At 45.8% G+C, this 27,429-nt stretch overlaps 1 protein-coding gene across 9 annotated transcripts; it reads right to left on the bottom strand.

Annotated features, from left to right (window-relative positions):
* Nucleotides 1–670: 670 nt before the first annotated feature.
* Nucleotides 671–27,400, bottom strand: LOC109905465 (protein 4.1-like). Of its 9 annotated transcripts, none has more exons than XM_031818134.1 (28): nucleotides 26,793–27,400; nucleotides 24,262–24,540; nucleotides 23,850–23,954; nucleotides 23,509–23,551; nucleotides 23,345–23,420; nucleotides 22,666–22,884; nucleotides 18,876–18,963; nucleotides 18,277–18,527; nucleotides 15,659–15,834; nucleotides 15,424–15,537; nucleotides 13,886–14,149; nucleotides 13,393–13,530; nucleotides 11,859–13,193; nucleotides 11,383–11,625; nucleotides 11,000–11,227; nucleotides 10,564–10,812; nucleotides 10,134–10,349; nucleotides 9,734–9,985; nucleotides 8,694–8,897; nucleotides 8,276–8,488; nucleotides 7,949–8,161; nucleotides 7,559–7,753; nucleotides 7,120–7,287; nucleotides 5,850–6,052; nucleotides 5,434–5,475; nucleotides 4,680–4,742; nucleotides 2,387–2,569; nucleotides 671–1,243 (listed from the first exon to the last, which is right to left on the bottom strand). In XM_031818134.1, exons 2-28 carry the CDS (start codon nucleotides 24,421–24,423, stop codon nucleotides 1,187–1,189), a joined length of 5,700 nt encoding a protein of 1,899 aa, XP_031673994.1. In that variant the 5' UTR covers nucleotides 24,424–24,540; nucleotides 26,793–27,400; the 3' UTR covers nucleotides 671–1,186. The 9 variants fall into 9 exon arrangements, with proteins under 9 accessions (XP_031673994.1, XP_031673995.1, XP_031673998.1 ...); XM_031818135.1 differs by having other exon boundaries at nucleotides 10,564–10,785; XM_031818138.1 differs by having other exon boundaries at nucleotides 11,000–11,167.
* Nucleotides 27,401–27,429: the final 29 nt, after the last annotated feature.

The following is a 27,429-nucleotide window of genomic DNA, read 5'->3' as shown; positions in this document are numbered from 1 at the left end:
GTAGCATAGTGGTTAGAGTATTGGACTAGTAACCAGCAGGTAGCCTAGTGGTTAGAGTGTTGGACTAGTAACCAGCAGGTAGCCTAGTGGTTAGAGTGTTGGACTAGTAACCAGCAGGTAGCCTAGTGGTTAGAGAGTTGGGTCGTAACCAGCAGGTAGCCTAGTGGTTAGAGTATTGGACTAGTACCAGCAGTAGCCTAGTGGTTAGAGTGTTGGACTAGTAACCAGCAGGTAGCCTAGTGGTTAGAGTGTTGGGTAGTAACCAGCAGGTAGCCTAGTGGTTAGAGTGTTGGACTAGTAACCAGCAGGTAGCCTAGTGGTTAGAGTGTTGGGTCAGTAACCAGCAGGTAGCCTAGTGGTTAGAGTGTTGGACTAGTAACCAGCAGGTAGCCTAGTGGTTAGAGTGTTGGACTAGTAACCAGCAGGTAGCCTAGTGGTTAGAGTGTTGGACTAGTAACCAGCAGGTAGCCTAGTGGTTAGAGTGTTGGACTAGTAACAGCAGGTAGCCTAGTGGTTAGAGTGTTGGACTAGTAACCAGCAGGTAGCCTAGTGGTTTAGAGTGTTGGACTAGTAACCAGCAGGTAGCCTAGTGGTTAGAGTGTTTGACTATAACCAGCAGGTAGCCTAGTGGTTAGAGTGTTGGACTACTAACCAGCAGGTAGCATAGTGGAGCTGTCCACTAGTGCTGGGTTAATGTGCTTCTATAGAAGACTTCATACATGAAATACCACAACACGCCACTAACTAATACTACTATGACATATGACAACATTGATGTCTGTCTGGATGTGTACAAAAACACCTTCTATTAGTGGAACCTGCACATATCAAAACTGTTCCTACTGTAAAAAGCCACTTGTCATTGTCAGACGCACCTCATCTAGTCCAGATAATCAGATATACAAAAACAGAAGTGGGGTCATCGTCAAGTCTTTAAACTTTTTAGGAAGGAGCAACAGTCAGTAGGAACAATCAGGAAAAGTTGGGGAGGGGGGACTGAGCAAGATACACAGGAAGTAAGAGTCACATGAAAGGAAGCAGCTTCTGAAGTAGAAGAAGATGATGATGAAGAGCTGTGATGAAGAAGAGAAGAAGAAGGAGCTAGAGGTTGATGGCCTGCCTACACACATCCCTCTCTCTGGTCCTCTCCCTCTGGGCTGGCTCGAGGGGCCCCTAGGATGCCACCTCAGCTGCGTTTAGAGTAGAAGTCTTGCAGGGGGCCACGCGGAAGGCGGATGGCGAACTGAGGGGAGAAGGGTGAGGGTGGAGAGGGGGAGAGAGATGAGAGAGGTAGGGGAGTTGAAATGTCTGATGTAGGGTAATGGATAGGAAGGGCTATGCAAAGCTGTGTCATGGTCTAAGAGAGGAAGAATGGAGAACGCATGTCTGAGTTGGACTAGGTGGTTATGGGTAACCTGGGGCCTTCAGACTCTTCAGTTGTGGGCCTTGGGGACAGGAGTATCAGTACACGGAATAGCCAAAGCAAAGTGAGAAAAAGGAAGTGCGGGAAAGCAGAGTTAGGGAAAGAGGGGCAGTATTTGGAGAAGGAGGCAGGATGGAGGACATGAAGCAGAAAACAAGCACATCACTGAGGGAAAGAGGAGACAGGAGGACGAGCACACAGGTCAACTCTTCTACTCTAAGGTCATGATCTTCAAGTCACAGGGTCATGCAGTTTCTCTGTCCAATCAGGTCTGGTTGTCATGCACTGAGGGGAGGGTCAGGACTAAGGGACAGCCAATGAGGAGGTAAAGACAGAGCTGGGCTTAGAAACCTGACCAATAGGCTCAGACACCACATGCCTAAACCATAAGTCCCTTCCTCACAACAAACAGCTAAACATTCAGACAGACTGGGCCACAAGGTGAACAGACAAATCTGTTCCAATCAGTCTGGAAAAGGTGTTCTTCAGTTGGCCCATGCAAACAGAAATCTTTCCATTTTAGTAGGGTAGTAATGACAGAAAGCCTTTCATAGACTAGATGGGTCCGGTTGAAGACAAAAGGCCTTGCTCAAAGACATGCAATAAGTGTTTGCATCGCATCAACACAAACCAAGAGGAACAAAAAGTAGAACCACAGGATGGTGTTGTGGTTCTCCACCCCAACACATCAGCTCAGAGAACACAACAGACAGCCATACAGAGGGAAACGTGTGGTGGGGTACTTCCATTCAGTCAATTCAGGAATATATTCACACATTTACATTTCTCCTCATCTCCCAAATTGACTTGCATTGAAATGGAACTGACCCCGACATTGTGTGCTAACATCCATTCCTTCTCTGTGGAATGGGAGAGCTGGGAAGCTGGCGTGAACTACAGAGAACTGAGGGGAGAGGTGTGTGGTGGGGTACGGCACAGTGTCTGGTCTGAGATGGTACTCACCCCGTCGGCATCAGGTAAAGGCTGTCCGTTGATGCCCAGGCTGCGGAAGGGGGAGTGAGTGGACAGGCGCTTGTCCCATTCGCTGGGCCCCCGGGACTCTGGGACAGATGCCATGAAGTTCCTCTTCAGCTCACTGATACTAGTATGATGCCTGATGAGATCCTCCTGGGGCTTCTCAAAGTCCTGGAGGGAGGGAGAAGTGGAGAGGGAGGGAGGAAGGAGAGGGGGAGTGGGAAAGAGGTAGGGAGAGAGGAGAGAGAGGGAGGAAAAGGGAGGGGGAAGAGAGAAGAGAGAGAAGAGGGGAGAGAGAGAGTGAGAGAGGGAGGGAGGGAGAAGAGGGGAGAGAGAGAAGAGAGAGGGAGGGAGGGAGAAGAGGGGAGAGGTAGAGTGAGAGGTAGAGAGAGGTAGAGTGAGAGGTAGAGAGAGAGAGAGAGGTAGAGAGAGAGAGGTAAAGTGGAAAATGACAAACATTTGGTTTGGAAAATAGGTGTGGAGAAGAGGAGTGACAGAGTAGATGTGTAGAAGGTGGAGAGAGAAAGCAGGTGTGTCAGAAACAATGTCACTCATATGAACATGTTTAGATAATAAACAATGTCAACCAAGCAGCAGGTGACTTTTGCTGTTTATTTAACTCAAAGCTACAGCGTTAAAGCAGGCAGGAACTCAGTTCATCAGATCCATTCAAAATAAAATGGATTCTCTGAGCTCTCATTGATAAATCAACCCGTTCAATTAGTGAGCAGCAATATATAGAATCTGATCAGGTTACAAATCACAGCGGATGAGAGCGAGGTGATGTTAGCACACATTACTTCTGGTCACAGACGCAGGTGGTCATTATGCAGCGACAGCAGCATCCTATATCAGTGGCTGGATGAATCTTATGGTGATGAGAGCAGTGGAACTCTTAGACGTCATTTATTCACAATGACATGAATATATGACTGGGAAGACATCATAAACTAGATTCAGAAAGGGACACAAATAGTGGACGAGCTGGTGAGTGGAAAGATATGTGATGGCAGAGTGGTGGAGAGGGAAGGTTGGTGGTGGCCTGCCCTATATGGAGTATGGAGATGGCAGAGCGGTGGAGAGGGAAGGCTGGTGGTGGCCTGCCCTATATGGAGTATGGAGATGGCAGAGTGGTGGAGAGGGAAGGCTGGTGGTGGCCTGCCCTATATGGAGTATGGAGATGGCAGAGCGATGGAGAGGGAAGGCTGGTGGTGGCCTGCCCTATATGGAGTATGGAGATGGCAGAGCGGTGGAGAGGGAAGGTTGGTGGTGGCCTGCCCTATATGGAGTATGGAGATGGCAGAGCGGTGGAGAGGGAAGGCTGGTGGTGGCCTGCCCTATATGGAGTATGGAGATGGCAGAGTGGTGGAGAGGGAAGGCTGGTGGTGGCCTGCCCTATATGGAGTATGGAGATGGCAGAGTGGTGGAGAGGGAAGGCTGGTGGTGGCCTGCCCTATATGGAGTATGGAGATGGCAGAGTGGTGGAGAGGGAAGGCTGGTGGTGGCCTGCCCTATATGGAGTATGGAGATGGCAGAGTGGTGGAGAGGGAAGGCTGGTGGTGGCCTGCCCTATATGGAGTATGGAGATGGCAGAGTGGTGGAGAGGGAAGGCTGGTGGTGGCCTGCCCTATATGGAGTATGGAGATGGCAGAGTGGTGGAGAGGGAAGGCTGGTGGTGGCCTGCCCTATATGGAGTATGGAGATGGCAGAGAGGTGGAGAGGGAAGGCTGGTGGTGGCCTGCCCTATATGGAGTATGGAGATGAAACACTTTCCTACTGTATACCGAGGAGAGACGAAGCTGAAACAAGATGTCAGGAATGTAATGGTAATGCTTCTACTAACACTCAAATGGCCGAGATGGAGACGGAACAACATCTCAGCTGCATAACGTGGCCGATCAGTAACGGTATCTACAAACACCACAAATGAAACACTCCTGGCTCCCTTTCATGGAATGTGTATGGTGTGATGTCTGGGGAGAAGAGACCACAACCCCAATCATATACTTTGCGAGAAGCAATCAGGAGATATCTAGTACTCAACAACATTCCCCTGAAACAAGTAGCTAGTTCTGTTGAGTTAATATTGCCACACACAAAGCAAATTAGAGGTTACACAGTCAAAATCATCTACTAGCAAAAGCAAAGACGCCTATGTAATACACAAGATGTGAATCAGTAATGTCACATGCAAAGCAGCATGTTGTATTATAGCAGCTAGTAGCCAAAGAGCAAGAAAACAGTGTACAGAGACAGATCTCCAGAAGACGGGGAAACAAACCTCCAACATTAAAAGACTATGTCTGATATAAATTGAGTCACCCTCAGTTCTCTTAGCTCTTTTCTGTGAAGGAACAAAAAAAGGAGAAAGGTGTGGGTTACACAGGTTCCACGTGACATCATAGCAGACGTCACAACGTGGACATGCATTGTTGCATGGGGAGGGGGGTGGTGAGGGGTCTGCATGCAGAGTGGCCTGGAGCCTCTGGGGGCCACAAGGGCCCTGGAATCCCAGATGTGCAAAGCAGGGGACCCAAGACAGGGCTATTAGAGTGGGTGTCTTGAAGGGGTGGGGGGGGGTAAAGGTGAAGGGTCAGGCAGGGATACAGTACTCGATAGAAACACTAGTCATCATGAAAACCTAGTCCTGTGTCATGCATGTAAATGCAGCAGCCAATGAGGAATCTTCTTTCAACATTCATTCTTCAAAGGCCCTAACTGTTCTTCCTGTCTGGACTGGTGTACAAACCAAAAGCATATGTAATGTATCTCATATACGTCATCTCAGTCTGTGCACATGACCAATACCAATGCTGTTGTCATAGACAATGTCTGACTTGAACATGAGGTCAACTCAAAGACCTTGTAGTTTGTGAGCAGTATTCAAATGAAACCAGGAGAATAAAACGAGGAGAGGGTGAAGTTAGTCTTATGGATGGGAGACTTGGCAGTGGTGTAAGTTAGAATGGGAGTGGAGTGACTACAATACTAATATAATGCACAAGCAGGAGTCGGGACAAGGTCAAAGGTCTGACCTTCCTCATTTGAACCGGCTCCTCAGTGTCCGTCTGCTCAGACTGGAGTTACCCCAGGCATGGAGGAGGAGAGAAGGCATAATGGTGTTAGAATCCTCCACTAGGAGCCTCGTCCCCGTCCATAGCAGAGCCACCTGAGGAACTTGTGATCTGAGGTGTGTCTTTGTTACACTATCATTACTGTGACCAATGGAGGGCAGAAATGATGATGCACAGCTATTCTATTTATAACTATAGAAAAATCAGCATTTTATTCTTCTCTTATAAATAATACTATGTGATGAATATAGCAATATCGCTGCTGAGACCAGTCTATCTGTAACTTCTATGACCAGTATATCTGTGTGTGAGGGGTGAATGATGATGATCCCTGTACGGCAGGGGATTGTGGGAGTTGTAGTTCCTAGGTACAGTACCTTGACCTCAGCTGAGCCCTCGTCCACTGCCTCCACAGTGACCTGCAGCTTCCTGTCATCCTGGCGGGCTGGCAGCCTGATGGGGGTGGAGGTCTGGGGCTGCTGGAGGTCCAGGGGGGCCATGGGGATCCCTGCCTCCATCAGGGCTGCCTGGGAGAAGACTGGGGCGCTGACAGGACGGGCGGCCTTGTGGGTGGCCACCACTGGCAGGAGAGAGACAGGACAGAGGGAGTGTTAGTATTTAGATAGTGGTTTTGTATATAGGGCAGGAGAGAGACGGTCTGCGTGCTTTGAGACGATCAAACCCGGTGTAGTGAGAGGTAAACACACTGACCGAGCGCAGAAGAACATCTTGAACATCCACATATACAAAACAAACTTATAATCAACTCCACACACACACACACACTGAGGCCAGGGCACACACAGACTTCAGGTACACACTGTACCTTCACGGGCCAGCTCAGTCTAGTCTAGAATGAGACTAGCAAGGGGAAAAGCTTGGATGAGTTGTAGGAAGCAACTGTTCACAATATAGAACAGGCAGCAAAGCATGGCCATTACTTCTCAACCGTAGCCAACGATGCAAATAGCAGAAGTTGTCCTGACTCATTGAGTTAATAACCAACGATGCAAATAGCAGAAGTTGTCCTGACTCATTGAGTTAATAACCAACAATGCAAATAGCAGAAGTTGTCCTGACTCATGGGGTTAATAACCAACGATGCAAATAGCAGAAGTTGTCCTGACTCATGGGGTTAATAACCAACGATGCAAATAGCAGAAGTTGTCCTGACTCATGGGGTTAATAACCAACGATGCAAATAGCAGAAGTTGTCCTGACTCATGGGGTTAATAACCAACGATGCAAATAGCAGAAGTTGTCCTGACTCATGGGGTTAATAACCAACGATGCAAATAGCAGAAGTTGTCCTGACTCATGGGGTTAATAACCAACGATGCAAATAGCAGAAGTTGTCCTGACTCATGGGGTTAATAAGCTCAGGCCTCACTGTGGTATAGTATTCCTAAAGCCGTTAAAAGGAAAACTATATATGTATTTCTTCTATAAAGCAAAGCATAACCAAAGACCCATTGGTTCGTCAAACAACGTATTTTTCAGGGGAAAATCCCATGACAAAGCACAACCACGTTGTAAAAGTGTTGGACGAATGTTAGTCAGCTTTTCTGGTAAGTTGAGGTTGGAGAGCGGGTGTGAGATCAACATATTGTTTTAGGGCAGCACGCAAAAACTCAAGACGCAAAGTACCTGAAACTGATTTTGTATCCCGCAACACAAACCAATGGTCATCCACATCTCTCTGGGGTTGTGCTGGTCTCTTCTCCTCTTCAACCACCACTCTGGGTTTGGGCTGAGCGGCTGGACCTTTGACCACAGTTATGTCAGTATAGACCTGGAGACGCTCACGCAGAGCAACTGATACAAACACACAAACAGAGCTCTTATCTAAGACACAGCTTACATGCATCGTTAAAGTATCAGTAGAAGACCATTTTGCAATTCTCAAAAAAATTCTAACTAGCAATAGTGATCTCAATCTGCGATTTAATTGAATTCCAAATAGATATGCCGGACAAAATGAACTGATGTTTTCGGTTGTTTCAGTCTTTTGGTAGTCTCAGTCTGCAGTTAAAATGAGCAGGAAAAGCAGGGGGATAGGGAAATTAAGAGATGGGGGGGGGGGTACCTAATTCTTTAGGGGCAGCATCCAGCAGGACAAACCAGTCATCGTCCACCTCTCTCTGTCTCTGAGGCAGTCTCTGCTGCAGGGTCCTCTCCTCTCTCCACCTCTCCTCCACTATCGTCACCCTTTTCTGGGTTCTCTGCTCTGTGCTCGTCTCCATCACATCAACCACAGGGGCAGGTCTAGTTACCACAGCAACTGATACAGACAGACACAGAGTACCCGGGAGACTTGACTATGATACTCTTACCATTCACAAATTATAACACAGAATCTGATTGTGGCCAAAGCTGCACATATCTGATGAGAGACCCTTTACGACACATCATTATAAAATATATATAGGGGAATGTGAAGCACAACCGAGCTCAGGATGATGTGGTCAGTGGGTACCTGTTGGCATTTTCACAGGCTCTTGGCGAGAGGCTTCAAAGAGCGTGAACCAATCATCACCCTCCCCTCTCTCTTGGGGAGGCAGTGTTTTCACCAGTTCAACCTCCGGTTGACGTCTGTCCTCCACCACTCTATGTGGTTTCCTAGTTTCCTCCACAACAATCACTGTTCTCCGGGGTACCAGCTCTATAACCTCTCTGTCTACATGGAACGCTGAAATAAAACAAGGATAACAGGCTTATCAATGCCAAGTAATACACAATCTGGGTTCAGCGTTTTACCAAAGAAAAAGACAAAAGGGGGCAGATGGTGGTCAAGCAGCAATACCCTTGGGTGTGGTCAGTATCTTGGAGGGAGCGCGGTCCCAGAGCACAAACCAATCATCATCCACTTCTTTAGGTGTTACCACAGGCCCCTCCTCCATCTTAACAGTCTCTTCCATGATCCTCACGGTCTTTGGTGGTTTCTGTTCCACTGTCTCCTTCACCACCATAACAGCTGTGGTGCTCACACCAGAGTAAATCACCACCACTGGTGCAGCTGATAGAGACAGAAACACAGCCCAACAGTCCACAAGGGATCAAGTCTTTTACTAGAACATGTAAATATAATAGTGTAATCCTTGCCAAAAGCTTTTGTGGATAGTCAATAGGCTCACACAACAATTGAGAGCCTTTGGACGCAAGATAAGGGTTGGTATTTTTATTTTGAGTGGCCAACAGCAAGCTTAGAATGGTCAAAGTACCTGCTACTTTAGGGGCAACATCCAGCTGCAAAAACCAATCATCATCCTGCTCTCTCTGCGGTTGTGTTGCCTTACCCTCCAGGGCAATGTCTTCAGGAAGTGATTGGACTGCTTCCACCACAAACACTCTTGGTTCAGGCTCAATGGTCAGATGTTTGGCTGGCACAACCTCTGGGTATACCCTATCGCTAACAGCCAGGGAAACTGGAGCAAAAAGACACACAGCGAGCTTGATATACCACAACTACTATTTGAGGGTCCTGTTGATGATTAACCAGTCATAACCCAAGAGATATCATATTCCTAATTCACACAAGAAAAACACATAGGTTTGGTTAGTTAGCTTGTTGGCAGTACTGTATGTCTGAGGTACTTGGTGGTTAGTTAGCTTGTTGGCAGTACTGTATGTCTGAGGTACCTGGTGGTTAGTTAGCTTGTTGGCAGTACTGTATATCTGAGGTACCTGGTGGTTAGTTAGCTTGTTGGCAGTACTGTACATCTGAGGTACCTGGTGGTTAGTTGGCTTGTTGGCAGTACTGTATATCTGAGGTACCTGGTGGTTAGTTAGCTTGTTGGCAGTACTGTACGTCTGAGGTACCTGGTGGTTAGTTAGCTTGTTGGCAGTACTGTACATCTGAGGTACCTGGTGGTTAGTTGGCAGTACTGTACGTCTGAGGTACCTGGTGGTTAGTTAGCTTGTTGGCAGTACTGTATGTCTGAGGTACCTGGTGGTTAGTTAGCTTGTTGGCAGTACTGTATGTCCGAGGTACCTGGTGGTTAGTTAGCTTGTTGGCAGTACTGTATGTCCGAGGTACCTGGTGGTTAGTTAGCTTGTTGGCAGTACTGTATGTCTGAGGTACCTGGTGGTTAGTTAGCTTGTTGGCAGTACTGTATGTCTGAGGTACCTGGTGGTTAGTTAGCTTGTTGGCAGTGCTGTACGTCTGAGGTACCTGGTGGTTAGTTAGCTTGTTGGCAGTGCTGTACGTCTGAGGTACCTGGTGGTTAGTTAGCTTGTTGGCAGTACTGTATGTCTGAGGTACCTGGTGGAACCCCAGCACGTTCTTCACGGACGGCATCCAACAGAACAAACCGTCCATTTCCCTCCTCTCTCTCTGCTGGTGGTCTCTGTTCTGGGATGATCATCTCTGACTGGAGGATCTCCTCTTGCTGTCCCCACCTCTCTTCATCAATAGTCACCCTCTTCTTAATTATTCTTTCTATGGTCATCACATCAACTACAGAGGTGGTCTGGCTTAAATCTGGATATACCGGAGTATGCTCACCAAGAGCAACTGATACAGACAGGGGAAAGTCCTTTAGTTTAGGGACTTTACCATGTTCTCCAAAGTTACAAAAAACATAGTTTATTCTCAGTCAAAGCTGGGAAATGTACACATCTGCAACTGTACAAAGATTGTGGCAATTAAGCAGGAACGGTACCTGGTGGTACAATGATCGGCTCCTCACGGACATCAGCAAACAGTGTAAACCAATCATCATCTCTCTCTGGTTGTCGCTGCCACTCCTCTACTTCCCATTCCTGTTGTGGCCTCGTCTCCTCCACCAGAACCACCACTGGCTTCTGCTCTTCAGCCTTTACCTCAACCACAGGGCTGATCACATCTGGAGAAACCGGTGTTGGCTCTGCTGGAGCGACTGATACAAACACACATAGTACATACCCTTCAGATTCAGCTAGATGTGTGGGCTCACAAAAAGCCATGTCATCAAAGATCATATTCCCAGATAAACATTCCAAAGTTCATATGGGAAAGCACTACGGTTAGTCTGCGAGTTTGGTGAGTTGAGTTGGGTATATTTTTGATGGAATCAGGGGCGGAGGCGCAAAGCCTTGAATTGTATGGGGTACCTGGTGGTATATAGGATGTTTCTCTGGGCACGACATCCAGTTGTACAAACCAGTCATCGTCCATCTCTCTTGATGGCTGTGGTGGAAGTATAACTTCTTCTTGACGTCGCTCCTCTTGCATTACAGTCACCCTTCTCTCCTCTCTCTGCTCTACTGTCGTCAACTCAACCACAGAGGAGACGCTTTCCTCAGGGTATACCGGAATACGCTCTTCCACAGAAGCTGATACAAACACACATTCCTCAGATACTGGAAGATAATTGAAATTACTACACAAAGCAATGTATCTGAAGCCCTTCTCTTGGTGGATAGTCAAATGTCTTGTTAGTTATTCTTATTTGAAAGTTTTCTGCAGCGTATGAAGCACAGGCTCAGGGGAGATGTTGTTAATATTGTGGTGGGACTGGGAAGCAGTGCATGAAAATCATGGAAGTACCTGACGGAATCACAGATGGTTCTCTGGGAACAATGTCCAGCAGAACAAACCAGTCATCTTCCATCTCTCTCTGTGACGGTTTCTGTTCGAGACGGCTCTGGTCTTCCTGTAACTCCATCTCCTCCACTACAGTCACCCTGGTCTCCTCTCTCTGCACCACTGTCATCACTTTAACCATGGAAGAGATGGTTTCATCTACGTACACCTGAACTTGCTCTTGCAAAGAAGCTGATACATAAAGACACCATGAACCGTGAGAGACATGAAGTTCAAAGCCTAGTTCGATGATTAATCAGTCATTGTAGGCCAGTTGTTTCAATCCATAAAATACCAATAATTGAGGCATAGCACAAGCAGCAGGGCTTGATGACAGTTCTTCATACCTGAAACTGGTGTGGTTGGTACACCTGAAGGAACACGATCAGCCAGGTCCAAGAGCATAAACCAATCATCTTCCTGCATTTGCCACGGTCTCCGTCCTTCCACCAATCCCCTTTCAGGCTGTTGCTGTGTGGCCTCCACTTCAATACATTCCCTCTCTGGTGCTCTCTGCTCGACCGTGTCTACTAACACCACAGAGAATCTTGTGGAGACCACAGGCACCAGAGCGGAGTCGGCTGGCATGACTGACAAAGTAGAGACAGCAGTTCTCTCAGCCACACAAATCCATACTGCACCAAAGGTTTATCTTTCAATTGAAATGGCAATTGTTGTAAAACACACGAGCTGGTTAGCTTTGCGGAGGGAATGTTTGAGATGGAATTGTCGGTAATTGTGTGGGTGGTGGTAAAGCAAGCGTTTCCATAACGGTTTCAACGGTGACGGGGAGAAGCAAAGCTGATTGGTTGATGGGACGTACCTGGAGGCTTATAAAGAGTCTTGTGTGGGAGGCTGTCCAGCAGCACAACCCAATCGTCCTTGTCTTCTGGCTGGGATGGCTGCATATTCACTTCCACTACCGCTTCTTCTTCTTCTTCTTCTTCTTCTTGGGGCTTCTCCATTTGTCTGACTCTATGTGGAACCCTCTCCACATCCTTTCTGAATTTCACCAAAACTTCCCCCTCTGTATAAAAACCATCACCCAGCCTTTCCTCTGATAAAATGTCCTCTGATGACTTTTCCTCGAGTGTCTTCTGTGTTCTCCTCATTTCTTCCATTATTCTCACTGTTTTCTTGGTTTTCACCACAGTCTGCTCTCCCTTTAGCAACCTTTCCTCCGACATCTGCCGCATCCTATCCTCTAGACCTCCTTTCACCTCTATCAATCCCTCGCCTGAAACCTTCACCAGTTCCACTCTCTCCTGTTTCTCCTCCCTGACCTTTTCCTGTTCTTGGAGCCACTCCTGCTGAATTGTAACTATCGGTAACCCTAACTTCTCTGCCGCAAATAGTTCATTGAATTTCACCATAAGTTGTCCCTCTTTATAAAAATGGCCTCCTATCTGGTCCTCTGACAACTTCTCAGATGCTTTCTTCTCTAGTTCATCTGGAAGACTCTCATCCTGTGTCACTATAGTCACCTTCTTCCTCCTCCTTTCCACTCTTATCTCTCCTCTCCTTTCCTCAAGCCCCTCTGGCAACCCTTCCACCAAAGCCTGATGCTTCCTCTCCTCTAACCATCCTTCATCCTCTTTCAATCCCTCGTCTGAAACCACCACCTGTTCCACCATCTCCTCCTCCATCCCTCCTTCTTGTTGCCTCATCTCTTTCACTATAGTCACACTATTCTGGGTCCTCAAATCTACTCTCCGCACCACAGAGGAGGTGCTCGCCACGTTTGACCACCGTTCTTCAGATTCCTCTGCCTCTTCCATACTCTCCTCTTTTAGTCCCTCATCTTCCCCTGACTCATCTGGCAGCAATCCTTTGAGAAACACCTCCTTTATCTGCTCCTCCAACTCATCTACTTCCTCCACATTCTCTTCTGCTGCCTCTACCACCTCCTCCTCTACTTCTACCCCTCCCACCTCCTCCTGCTGCTGTTGCCTGGCCTCCACCTCCTCCTGTATCCTCTCCTCCAGCTCATCCACCTCCTGCAGCCGTTCTTCCAAAACCTTCACCTCCCTCAGTCTCTCATCCAGCACCTCTACCTCCCTCAGCTTCTCCACCAGGAACACCCCTTCCTGGAGCCTCTTGATCACCTCCCTCCTCTCCTGCCTAGTCTCCTCCTTCTCCAGGGAGACTGGGGGAGAGACTGAGGAGGGGCAGATCGGGGTTATCAGTATAGGAAGAACAGGAGTGTAGCCTATTCAGTGTGGTGAAACGTTCAGAATGTTACAGACAGAAATGATGATTCCCTGTACTACCAGACAGTCAATCATGTCTGTTCTGCAAAACTCTATTTCTGTGCTAATGAACAACCGCTAGTGAATGTATATAGTATGACGACTCACATGGAGGTGTGTCTGCAAACTCAAAGCTGCGGTCCAACTGCATGACCCAGTCATCACTTTGTTCCTGCCTTGGCTGTAGCAGCCTCTCCAGAATGTTGGCCGTGGCCACCTTTGCCACCTGGGCAGAGCGGTATTTGACTGAGGACATCACAGAAACATTTAGAACAGAGCGGATCCCGTACATATGGAACAATAACGTAGCACGTGAGCACACTGCAAACAGAGGGTCATCAGCAAAGCATACTTACCACAGTATCACAGCTCTACATCAATGAGGGCCAAGCACCATTGATAATATAGCAACATTAAATAAGCCAGTAAATGACAGAGCAACATCTTTAAAGATGTCATCACGGTCGGCGGCGAGCTTAGCAGGTTCACCTTCCATCACTGTCAACTTCTAAAGCACACCTCGACGGAGGATTCATTGTCAAAGCAAGGATGCACACAGTGACAGCTACACCAGGTACAGAATGAGGTTAACAACAGATACCTGGCGGTTTCATCATGGGGTAGGGGACATAGGGAAGGGAGGGTCGTCTGCCCAGCAGGACAGACCAATCCTCCTCTTTCTCCTCCTCCAGTCTCCCCTGCTGTTGTTCATCAGACACTCGTCCCTGCCATGTCTGACTGACAGTCCGACTGACCGTCTGGCTTGTCTCGGTCTCCTGCCATGCCTGTCTGACTGTCTGGACAGACTTGCCATCATCCCAGCTCAGAGTAGAAGTCTCCACAGAGAAAGTCTCCCCCCCTCTGGCTGTTGATAGAACATGAGGTAATGGTGTTACTGCAGGAGTTAATGGTGAAGTTAGATGGAGGAGAGAGTAAGGCAAAGCTCCCCTCCACAGCTCTGCATTTCAGGGGCTTTCAGAGCAAAGCTCCCCTCCACAGCTCTGCATTTCAGGGGCTTTCAGAGCAAAGCTCACTGATTTAGTAAGCAAATGGAATTCAATGTATCTGGCAGGCAGATAGCAAATTAAGTTAGTACGAGACTACCACACAATTCTCAGATCTGCAGAGCGAGATGTTTAGTTCCAAGCACAGGAACGGCAGTCTCCTGGACACAATGATGTCCATCATCAAGCACAGACCAAAGAACTGAAGGCTCTCTTTAACAAGCAACACAACACGGACCAAAGAACTGAAGGCTCTCTTTAACAAGCAACACAACACGGACCAAAGAACTGAAGGCTCTCTTTAACAAGCAACACAACACGGAACAAAGAACTGAAGGCTCTCTTTAACAAGCAACACAACACGGACCAAAGAACTGAAGGCTCTCTTTAACAAGCAACACAACATGGACCAAAGAACTGAAGGCTCTCTTTAACAAGCAACACAACATGGACCAAAGAACTGAAGGCTCTCTTTAACAAGCAACACAACATGGACCAAAGAACTGAAGGCTCTCTTTAACAAGCAACACAACATGGACCAAAGAACTGAAGGCTCTCTTTAACAAGCAACACAACATGGACCAAAGAACTGAAGGCTCTCTTTAACAAGCAACACAACACGGACCAAAGAACTGAAGGCTCTCTTTAACAAGCAACACAACATGGACCAAAGAACTGAAGGCTCTCTTTAACAAGCAACACAACATGGACCAAAGAACTGAAGGCTCTCTTTAACAAGCAACACAACATGGACCAAAGAACTGAAGGCTCTCTTTAACAAGCAACACAACATGGACCAAAGAACTGAAGGCTCTCTTTAACAAGCAACACAACACGGGCCAAAGACTCAAGAGCTCTGAAGCTGCTGTTAGTCAGTCATAAGCTGTGATTGATTGGCAGGTCATTCTGAGCTGCCCTTGGTGAGTCACCAGCGTTGACCCAAGCTGGCTTGAGATTAGGCCTCAGCATAAGGGCTGGAGCTAATGAGATGATGAGAGGACTGACAGAGCGCAGGGTTAGATCAAGCTGACTCAAAGCTACAGTATGTAGTTCTCTAGCAAGGCTGAACTGAGGTTGCTCTATGTAAGCTGAGTCAAAACTTCAATGATGGTCCACATGGTTCCTGATTGGCTACCTGGTGAAAAGAAAGTCTGGGGTTGGTCAGATCCCAGCATGAAGAACCAATCGTCATCCTCGGTCTTGTTTGGACTAGCAGAGAGCTGCGAGACTTGGAGATCATCATCTCCAGCTACAAGAGTGGGACAAGTTGGTGAGAGACTGATCCTGAAGTCGTGTGCGCTGGCACGAACACACACATTCCCACACACAAAAAAGCACATACTGTAATACACGCATACACACACCCACACCTTCGTCGATGGTGCGGGACAGCCTCTTGCTGGCGGACCGGGTGAAGCGCGGGGCGGGCCGGGCGATCATGGAACTGGCCTGGCGGGTCTGGGCCTGGGTACGACCACTGTACCTGAACTTTGACCCCAGCGCCAGGAACCGGGATCGGGACGACGGGGGCTCCACGGACGACACCCTGGGGGAGGAGAATCACACAGTCACTCACAGTTTCTAGACATGCTTATTATAATGATTTGGTTTCATAGTTCATAATAGCTTGGCCAGTGATGTGATGAATCAATAAATCACATCACTGGACCAGCCGAACTCCAGCTTTAGTAAAAGCTTAGTCATGTTCCTCCAATGGCATACAGCCAGGTGATTTAGACCAACCTCATGTTACCTGAACCATCTTAATCCAGAGCTCCTCCTGTATGGCGGACTTGTCACGTACAGTGCTGTGAAAAGGTTTTTGCCCTTTCCCTAATTCTATACTTTTGTATATTTTTGATACTGAATGTTATCATATCTTCAAACAAAACGTAATATTAGATAAAGGTAACCTGAGTGAACAAATAACACAACAATTACATACTTATTTCATTTATTTCATGAACAAAGTTATGCAACACCCAATGTCCGTGTGTAAAAGTAATTGCCCCTTTACACTCAATAACTGGTTCTTCCACCTTTAGCTGCAATGACTCCAACCAAACACTTCCTATAGTTGTTGATCAGTCTCACGTCTCTGTGCAGGAATCCCCCCCCGCCCCCAAACCATCACACTACCGCCACCATGCTTGACCGTTGGTATAAGGTTCTTACTGTGGAATGAGGTGTTTGGTTTTCGCCAGGCATAATGGGACTTTGACTCATCTGCCAGGTGCTTCTTGGCAAACTTGAGTCATCTTTTTGGACAAGATGGGTCCCATTATGTCTGGCAAAAACCAAACACTGCATTCCACAGTAAGAACCTCATACCAACGGTCAAGCATGGTGGTGGTAGTGTGATGATTTGGGATGCTTTACTGCCTCAGGACCTGGACACCTCGCCTTAATAGAAGGAACCATGAATTCTGCTCTGTATCAGATAATTCTACAGGAGAATGTCAGGCCTTTCGTCTGTGAGCTGAAGCGTAGCTGAGTCATGCAGCAAGACAATGATCCAAAACACACATTCAAGTCTACATGAAAATGGTTAAAAAGCAACAAATTTGAAGTTTTGTAATGGCCTAGTCAAAGCCCAGACCTAATCCAAATGGAGATGTTCTGGAAGGACTTGAAATAAGCAGTTCATGCTTTGAAAACCCACAAATGTTGCTAAGCTAAAGCAGTTCTACATGGAAGAGTGGAACAAAATTCCTCCACAGCGAGAGATGTGGTTGAAGATCTGATAACATTCAGTATCAAAAATATGCACAAATCCGTAAGGGGGCAAATATTGTTCACAGCACTGTAGCAGAGTTAAACTACCACCGGTGCTAATAGAGTTACTCTCAGAAAGGTTATGCTGCAGGGGCCAATTAGAATGCACAAGGGATTGGTAACCTGAGAATAGCCCCCTGTTGTCGGGCAGTAATGGGGGCAGATGACAGAATTAAATAGAACACTTTTATTGTATCTCTATCGAGCAGATGATCCAGGAAGTGGAGTAGGTAGAAGTTGCGCGCCTGTAACCGCTGATATGGGATCAGATATTGTTTTAACGTCCTAATGGTTAAGGTCAGGATTGGGGAGTAGGATAATCTGATCCTAGATCTATGGTTAAGGGTAACTTGTTAGTTAGAAGCAGGGTGAGTAGTGGTGTAGCGGAGGTTAAATGCACGTTGGCTCGACTGAACATTTTAGAAGAAGAGAAACGTTTGCATTTATAAGCCAATTTCCTGAAATTCTACACATTTCTCCATGGAGCTAAGAGACATTTTTGCAATTGTAAGGCTAACTTCCTGCAATCCTTCCTTGCCATGCAGCTAAAAAGGTTGCAGTTTTAAAGCAAATTTCCTGGGATTCTACATATTCTGCCATGGGAACAGAGAGATTATTTTGCCGTTTAAAAGCAAATTTCCTGCAATCCTATGCATTTTGCCATGGCTAATGCTGTGTTCTTTCGCTCAAACATAACAAAATCTCTACTGTTAAATGAATTGTTTAGGGATTTTTCAATTCTCCCTGACTATCTAGTTTTTGTTTTGCTGATTGTTAGTTCTCAAAGATAATATTATTAGACCATTACAGTCAAAGTCCTGTCTAACCCGGGGGAGGGGGGTCTACTAAGCTATATGGAATTGTTTTAATAATTGAATTATTTGATGAAAATGTGTACTTGGCTTACTGCTATTAGCACATACAACACATAGAATAACAGATACATGGAGCAACAGATAGTCCCCCCCCAGAACATCTAAAGGAAGTTTGTTCTGAAGTGTCTGTCTTATATCTAGAGATAGAAGAGATAGATCAGCAAATGTTTGTTTTTTTACATGTATTTAACCCCTAAACAGTCTCAATATATATTTCCATTCATTTTTTCAACTTAAAGTATAAAGGAAATGATTTTACTCAGCGTGAACGGCGACCACGGTTTACCCACCAGCTATTTATTCACCACTGTATCACTGAGGGATAGTGAGTTTCTCACCTGAAGAAGGTATGGTGTTCCACTGAGGCCTTCCACAGCTTCTTGGAGGCCTTGTAGTTGGGCAGCTTGAAGCCGATTGTGCTCTCATACTGTTCTTGTTCAGAGGGACGGATCTTGATGAAGAAGCTGCTTCGCTTGTAGGAGATCTTGAGGACTTTGGGCCAGGGGAAACGATTGATCCTCAGCTTGTCCTTATATACCATGAGACCACCAGAACACACCCCTAGAGTGATGTCCACACCCTCAAGATCCTGTGAGCATGTAGAAAAAGTACATTCGATAAAGATGATCAATATGTTCTATATACCCTCATCATATACACTTATAGGCATCTTTCCGTCACTGTTATTCCTGCATTTACCTCAACATGCCACTAGGAGGTAGCAGCCTCTGCTACACTTTCAGCAGCACAGATTAATCTCTTGTTTGATGATGACAGCGATTTTGTAATTAAAAATCTGTGGCTGCTAGAGTTGCCTAACCTTGTTATTCCCAAATCATGCACTTCGATTGGATAGTTTTCTACTTTTTCTGACCGCTCTTAAAAATATATATAAAAAATGTTCCAGTCCTAGATTCCAGAACATTCTAAAGTGTACCTTGGCTTGGTGCAGATCCACTCCATACATAGACAGCTTCTTGGCATTCTCCAGAAACAACATGTCTGCCTGGGCTGGACTCATGGATCTGGAGACAAACACAGAGATGGGTACAGCAGGTAGCCTAGTGGTTAGCGCGTTGGACCAGGAATTGAAAGGTTGCTGGATTGAATCCCTGAGCTGACAAGGTCAAAATCTGTTGTTCTGCCCATGAACAAGGCAGTTAACCCACTGTTCCCCAGTAGGCCGTCATTGTAAATAAGAATTTGTTCTTAACTGACTTGCCTAGTTAGGTTACATAGAAGAAGAGGTAATGTAAACAGGTCCGGTATAGAGCATGGTGCTTGCAACGTCAGGGTTGTGAGTTCGATTCCCACAGGGGACAATTACAATAATGTTTGCACTCACAACTACTGTAAGTCTCTCTGGATAAGAGCGTCTCCTAAATGACTCAAAAGTAAACATGTAAGGATGCAAGTTAGCAACTATATAAGTGCAAGTTATCAGCTATATAATAAGACGTTTATAGTGTGTGTCATCTGTGCATACAGTGCACGTGTACAGCAAGGCTTGCCATGTGTAAAACTAGCATATATGCAGAGTCTGCTGCTCTTTCCTCCTAAAACCCCACATCTGACCTGTATGTGACATTCTGCCTCTACATTCTTTATCAGAGCTCAAGTATTTAGTCTGGTCTTTTCTACATTACTCCAGTATATAGTCTGGTCTTTTCTACATTACTCCAGTATGTAGCCTGGTCCTCCCTGGTCTTTTCTACATTACTCCAGTATATAGTCTGGTCCTCCCTGGTCTTTTCTACATTACTCCAGTATATAGTCTGGTCCTCCCTGGTCTTTTCTTCATTACTCCAGTAAATAGTCTGGTCTTTTCTACATTACTCCAGTATATAGTCCGGTCTTTTCTACATTACTCCAGTATATAGTCTGGTCCTCCCTGGTCTTTCTTCATTACTCCAGTATATAGTCTGGTCCTCCCTGGTCTTTTCTTCATTACTCCAGTAAATAGTCTGGTCTTTTCTACATTACTCCAGTATATAGTCTGGTCCTCCCTGGTCTTTTCTACATTACTCCAGTATATAGTCTGGTCCTCCCTGGTCTTTCTACATTACTCCAGTATAGAGTCAGTCCTCCCTAGTCTTTTGCACATTACTCCAGTATAGAGTCAGTCCTCCCTGTTTTTTTATACATTACTCCAGTATATAGTGCGGTCCTCCCTGGTCTTTAATACATTACTCCAATATATAGTCAGTCCTCCCTGGTCTTTTGTATACTACTCCAGTATATAGTCGGGTCCTCCCTGGTCTTTTTACATTACTCCAGTATATAGGTCAGTCCTCCCTGGTCTTTTGTACATTACTCCAGTATATAGTCATTTCTCCCTGGTCTTTTCTACATTACTCCAGTATATAGTCTGGTCCTCCCTGGTCTTTTCTACATGATAGTTCCAGTATATAGTCCGGTCTCCCTGGTCTTTTCTACATTATTCCAGTATATAGTCCGGACCTCCCTGGTCTTTTCTACATTACTCCAGGATAGAGTCTGGTCCTCCCTGGTCTTTTGTACATTACTCCAGTATATAGTCTGGTCCTCCCTGGTCTTTTCTATATTACTCCAGGATAGAGTCTGGTCCTCCCTGGTCTTTTGTACATTACTCCAGTATATAGTCTGGTCCTCCCTGGTCTTTTGTACATTACTGCAGTATATAGTCCAGTCTTTTCTACATTACTCTAGTATATAGTCTGGTCCTCCCTGGTCTTTTGTACATTACTCCAGTATATAGTCTGGTCCTCCCTGGTATTTCTACATTACTCCAGTATACAGTGCCTTGCGAAATTATTCGGCCCCCTTGAACTTTGCGACCTTTTGCCACATTTCAGGCTTCAAACATAAAGATATAAAACTGTATTTTTTTGTGAAGAATCAACAACAAGTGGGACACAATCATGAAGTGGAACGACATTTATTGGATATTTCAAACTTTTTTAACAAATCAAAAACTTAAAAATTGGGCGTGCAAAATTATTCAGCCCCCTTAAGTTAATACTTTGTAGCGCCACCTTTTGCTGCGATTACAGCTGTAAGTCGCTTGGGGTATGTCTCTATCAGTTTTGCACATCAAGAGACTGACATTTTTTCCCATTCCTCCTTGCAAAACAGCTCGAGCTCAGTGAGGTTGGATGGAGAGCATTTGTGAACAGCAGTTTTCAGTTCTTTCCACAGATTCTCGATTGGATTCAGGTCTGGACTTTGACTTGGCCATTCTAACACCTGGATATGTTTATTTTTGAACCATTCCATTGTAGATTTTGCTTTATGTTTTGGATCATTGTCTTGTTGGAAGACAAATCTCCGTCCCAGTCTCAGGTCTTTTGCAGACTCCATCAGGTTTTCTTCCAGAATGGTCCTGTATTTGGCTCCATCCATCTTCCCATCAATTTTAACCATCTTCCCTGTCCCTGCTGAAGAAAAGCAGGCCCAAACCATGATGCTGCCACCACCATGTTTGACAGTGGGGATGGTGTGTTCAGGGTGATGAGCTGTGTTGCTTTTACACCAAGGGTTTTGCATTGTTGCCAAAAAGTTCAATTTTGGTTTCATCTGACCAGAGCACCTTCTTCCACATGTTTGGTGTGTCTCCCAGGTGGCTTGTGGCAAACTTTAAACAACACTTTTTATGGATATCTTTAAGAAATGGCTTTCTTCTTGCCACTCTTCCATAAAGGCCAGATTTGTGCAATATACGACTGATTGTTGTCCTATGGACAGAGTCTCCCACCTCAGCTGTAGATCTCTGCAGTTCATCCAGAGTGATCATGGGCCTCTTGGCTGCATCTCTGATCAGTCTTCTCCTTGTATGAGCTGAAAGTTTAGAGGGACGGCCAGGTCTTGGTAGATTTGCAGTGGTCTGATACTCCTTCCATTTCAATATTATCGCTTGCACAGTGCTCCTTGGGATGTTTAAAGCTTGGGAAATCTTTTTGTATCCAAATCCGGCTTTAAACTTCTTCACAACAGTATCTCGGACCTGCCTGGTGTGTTCCTTGTTCTTCATGATGCTCTCTGCGCTTTTAACGGACCTCTGAGACTATCACAGTGCAGGTGCATTTATACGGAGACTTGATTACACACAGGTGGATTGTATTTATCATCATTAGTCATTTAGGTCAACATTGGATCATTCAGAGATCCTCACTGAACTTCTGGAGAGAGTTTGCTGCACTGAAAGTAAAGGGGCTGAATAATTTTGCACACCCAATTTTTCAGTTTTTGATTTGTTTAAAAAGTTTGAAATATCCAATAAATGTCGTTCTACTTCATGATTGTGTCCCACTTGTTGTTGATTCTTCACAAAAAAATACAGTTTTATATCTTTATGTTTGAAGCCTGAAATGTGGCAAAGGGTCGCAAAGTTCAAGGGGGCCGAATACTTTCGCAAGGCACTGTATAGTCCGGTCCTCCCTGGTCTTTTCCACATTACTCCAGTATAGAGTCTGGTCCTCCCTGGTCTTTTGTACATTACTCCAGTATAGAGTCCGGTACTCCCTGGTCTTTTCCACATTACTCCAGTATAGAGTCTGGTCCTCCCTGGTCTTTTCTACATTACTCCAGTATAGAGTCCGGTCCTCCCTGGTCTTTTCCACATTACTCCAGTATAGAGTCTGGTCCTCCCTGGTCTTTTCTACATGATAGTTCCAGTATATAGTCTGGTCCTCCCTGGTCTTTTGTACATCATAGTTCCAGTATATAGTCAGTCCTCCCCTGGTTCTTACCTGTATGTGCGGTGCAACTCCATGACCTTGTCCTCCAGCTCTTTGCCCTGTCCCGGGGCCAGCCTCAGCTCCTTGGTGTAGTGAGAGCCGTGGACCTCTGGATCATACTCCCCCAGCTCAGACTGGGCCGTGTAGGAGCCTAGCATGGCCAGAGTTACAAAGGAGCATGGCAGCAGGCCACTCAGTATGTCTTTACGCAGCTGTAGACACAGGTAGTACCTGCGAGAGGGAGGGAGAGAGAGGGGTAGATGGAGAGAGAGAGAGAAAGGGGGGGGGGGGGGGGGGGAGGAAGAGAGAGGGGGGGTGGAAGGAAAGAGAAAGGGGGTGGGTAAGGACAGAGGGGTGGAGAGAGCAGGAGCAAGAGAGCAGAGGGGGGGGGGGGTGAAGAGAGAGGAGGGGTGAAGGGTGAGAGGAAAGAGAGAGCGAGAGGAGAGATTAGAGGTGAATGGTGAGAGATATTGTGAGGGGGTGGAGAGTGAGCAAGAGAGGGGTTGGAGGGAGAGAGAGAGCGAGGGGGTGGGAGAAAGAGGAAGGGGAGGTTAAGGGAAAAAGAGAGAGAGGGTGGAGAGAGAGAGAGGGAGAGAGAGAGTGAAGAGAGAGAGGGAGGGGAATGGGAGTTAACCACTGACACCCTGAAATTGAGTTAACGGCAGATATTTAGATGTGTGTGTAGATTAACCTGGTGAGGTCTTCTGTGAGCTGAGCTGGATCAGGAGGGTAGAACTTCACGTTGAAAGTGAACTCGTATGTATAATCTGGAGATGAAAATACAGTCTGAGTACTGTTGGTCATTTGAGTTAGAAACATGTATTTACTGTAGGTCATCGTATTGACATCACCCACCTGCCACCTGTTTCCGGATCTCTTTGGAGGCGTCCAGCCATGTCTGTAAATGACAGCAGGAGAACAGACTCAATGAACGCCGTCGTACTGTAAGAAAGTCATTTTGCCCTGTGTGGTGAAACTGCACCTTCCATCCTATAGGTACTGTTTCTCTAATGGGCAAGAACATGCAGTCAAACTACACGCAAAACAACACACTCACTGAACATATCTTTCTCTCCCAAAGGACTCCACAGATGAGATGCCATCTACCCTCCTTTCACTTGGAAGGTTAAGATTACTGTTCACCACTTCACCCTAGATTAGCACCCCATTCTTAAACCAGGCAAAGTGTACTGTACCCTGGAGGTGGGGGTATCCCATACGGCCAGGCCACAGTAGTCTCTCTCCAGCAGGTTGAGGTGGTCACACACCTTCACAAACAGATCCGAGCCCGTCGCATGTTTCTACACAGCGAGACAGAGAGGAGACCAATCACACAAACATTCAGTAAGAAAGAAATATTACTGGTTGTACTCATAACCAATCACAAATAAGCATTCAGTAAGGAAGAAATATTACTGGTTGTACTCATAACCAATCACAAATAAGCATTCAGTAAGGAAGAAATATTACTGGATGTACTCACATACGATCACAACTATGCATTCAAAAAGATTAAGTCAGAAACAGAGTTGATGGGCAATTATTTGAAGTGTAGAAAAGAGTAGAACAAGGCTGAAAAGACAACGGTGTATTTGAGAAGTGTCTTACACCGAGCTCACACTCAAACAGAGTGTCGTCCAGGAGGGTGACTTTACACTGCATGATCCGCGGACGCTTGGAGGGTTTGGCCTCCTCTGCTAAAGCCATCTTGTCTTCTCCATTAGTGTTCTCCCCTTCCCCTCCGTTCGCCTCTCCCTCCTCCTCCTCCATCTGCTCGGCTGGCTCTTCCTCTGTTTCTTCTTTCTTCTCTTTCTCCTCTACTCCCGCCTCCTTCTCTTCCCCCTCCTTCTCTACCTCGGCGTTCACCTTCTGCTCCGCCTGTGCTGGCTAGGGGGTCACAGAAAGGTCATATGACAGACATGTTGTCAGGATGTTTCATTTCTAATTAAAGACAGTTACATTTATGTAATAGACAGAGTGACTCAAAATATAATGCAGTCATTATCCTCAGGAAATAAGGACAAGTGACTTTCAGTGTAGCTGTTAGAGAAGAGCATGGCACGCACTGCAGTCCTTCTTCTATGTTATAACAAACAGCTTTCATACCGCCATGCTCTTCTCTTTCCAACTACACTACACGCACTGCAGTCCTTCTTCTATGTTATAACAAACAGCTTTCATACCGCCATGCTCTTCTCTCTTCCAACTACACTACACGCACTGCAGTCCTTCTGTGTTATAACAAACAGCTTTCATACCGCCATGCTCTTCTCTCTTCCAACTACACTACACGCACTGCAGTCCTTCTGTGTTATAACAACAGCTTTCATATCGCCATGCTCTTCTCTCTTCCAACTACACTACACGCACTGCAGTCCTTCTGTGTTATAACAAACAGCTTTCATACCGCCATGCTCTTCTCTTTCCAACTACACTTCAACTCTTGTCATTGATTATAGTGCTGGGAATTGTTTTGTTTTTTAAAGTCGGGTTCGGTTTCGGTTCAATTATTAAAAAGTGATCTCAGTTTTTGATTTCGGTTTCTATAAAAAATGTTTTTACAATAAATGCAGCATGCATTATGTGGGTTAAAGGTTGTAACAACACAGAATCAAACCATTAATAAAAGTCCCATGATGCTAATGATGACCTTTGTTAATCACTTATTAACCATTTCTTCACAGTAATTTACTTTAATAAAATATTTGTTTTACTTGATGACTTTATTATTTCATTCCAAGTCATCATCTCATTGTATAGAGCTGCTGCCTATGCTGTCTGACAAAAGCACTATTTGAGTAGTTCTTCAAAGTAAATAAGGCAAACTTTTATGCTTAATACCAACTATCAATCACTTAGATGATGTATTTTCAGGTAGAGATACCTCGCGAAGCAGCTGCTCTCTATCCCTCTCTCTTGTTCTCTCATCTCTGCTCCACACAGACCGAGACCAGACAAGCAATGGATTATGTTCATTGTAGTTAATTACCACATTTCTGCTGTAAACTATGTCTAATTTTGGTCTGTTGGAAACTTCAACTCCCTACTACATCGTCACACAAACTGAGCATCAACTTGTTTTTTTTCGCTCAGCACTACTAGATTAGTAGTACTAGACTACTATGTAACAGCAATGTTACTTCATTTATTAAATAATTACTTGAAGCGGTACTTTTCCTAACGCAGACTAGATCTAGGCAGCTCTAGACCTGCACAGAGCAGCCTAGTCAGTTCTACTGAGTCAGCAGCCCACCCCAGTCAAGCACCAAACTAGTTGATGTTCTGTCCTGTACCTCTCTCTCCTGCTACGCTGAGTGTCTTCAGTGTAGCTATTCTCTGAATGCTATGTTGTTGATCAGACTCTGGGTAACATGTTCCTTCAGTTTCTGTGCCTGATGTTCACCTCACTTATTTTTACTCCAGTCTCTCACTTGAGACTCATTGACCTACATCTTCAGTCTGCTGCAATGCAGCCCCTCAATGTGTAAAATAATAACAGCATTGTAGAAAAATATATTTTAAAAAATGGGAAGGCAACTCATTGACACGTTTAATAATATACAGAACACAAATATAAACGCAGCAATTTGAGTTACAGTTCATAGAAGTAAAAAAGTCCATTAAAATAAAGTCAATTCTGCCTGGCAACAGCACACTCCCTCAAAACGTGAGACATCTGGGGCTTTGTGTTGTGTGACAAAACTGTACATTTTAGAGTGGCCTTTTATTGTCCCTAGCACAAGGTGCACCTGTGTAATGATCATGCTCTTTAATCAACTTCTTGATTATACCACACCTGTCAGGTGGATGAATTATCTTGACAAAGGAGAAATGCTCACGATCAGGGATGTAAAACCAATGTGTGCATACCATTTGAGAGAAAATAAGCATTTTGTGCATATGGAACATTTCTGGGAGCTTTTATTTCAGCTCATGAAACATGGGACCAACACTTCACATGTTGCGTTTATATTTTTGTTCAGTGTAGGTATGATAATTCTGCATTTTAGTTTTTTTGCGCACTGCAAAAGCTGTCTCCCACAATCAGAACAAAAAAAAACCAGCAGGATAGCATTCCCCAAGGAACAGAGTTGTGCACCCATGCCCTAGGTGAGAAGTTCACTGTCTCCCTCACTCACCTGTGTCTCTGCACTGCTGATGGAGTGATGGTCCTGGGCCTCTACCGGCTCCTCCTGACTCTCCTGTTCAGCCTCCCCCTCCACCTCTGCTCTGAGCTCTGGCTCCGGGGCCGCGATGGGGGCTTTCACCTGCACCTCTGTTGTGGACTGCTCCCCTGCTTTGTTCCCCTCCCCTGCTTTCTTTTTGCCCTTCCGTTTTTTCTTCTTTAACTCTTTATTCTCCTCGTTCTTCTTTACCTCTTTATTCGCCTCGTTCTTCTTCCCCTTCTCCTCCTCTTTATTTTCTTTCTCTTTCTTCTTCCCCTTTTGCGTTTTTTTCGTTGTCTTTTCCTCCCCTTTCTTCTTCTCCTCTTTCTTTGCTACCCCTTCCTCCCCTTTCTTCTTCTCCTCTTTCTTTGCTGCCTCTTCCTCCTCTTTCTTCTCCTCTGCTTTCTTTGCTGCCTCTCCCTCCTCTTTCTTCTTCTCCTCTTTCTTTGCTGCCTCTTCCTCCTCTTTCTTCTTCTTCTCTGCTTTCTTTGCTGCCTCTCCCTCCTCTTTCTTCTCCTCTGCTTTCTTTGCTGCCTCTCCCTCCTCTTTCTTCTTCTCCTCTTTCTTTGCTGCCTCTCCCTCCTTCTTCTCTGCTTTCTTTGCTGCCTCT

The sequence above is a fragment of the Oncorhynchus kisutch genome, unplaced genomic scaffold, assembly GCF_002021735.2.
Source record: "Oncorhynchus kisutch isolate 150728-3 unplaced genomic scaffold, Okis_V2 scaffold1267, whole genome shotgun sequence".
In the NCBI taxonomy this organism is placed as follows: Eukaryota; Metazoa; Chordata; class Actinopteri; order Salmoniformes; family Salmonidae; genus Oncorhynchus; species Oncorhynchus kisutch.
The sequence above is the reverse complement of the archived record's forward strand: the minus strand, read 5'-3'. Positions and strand labels throughout refer to the sequence as shown.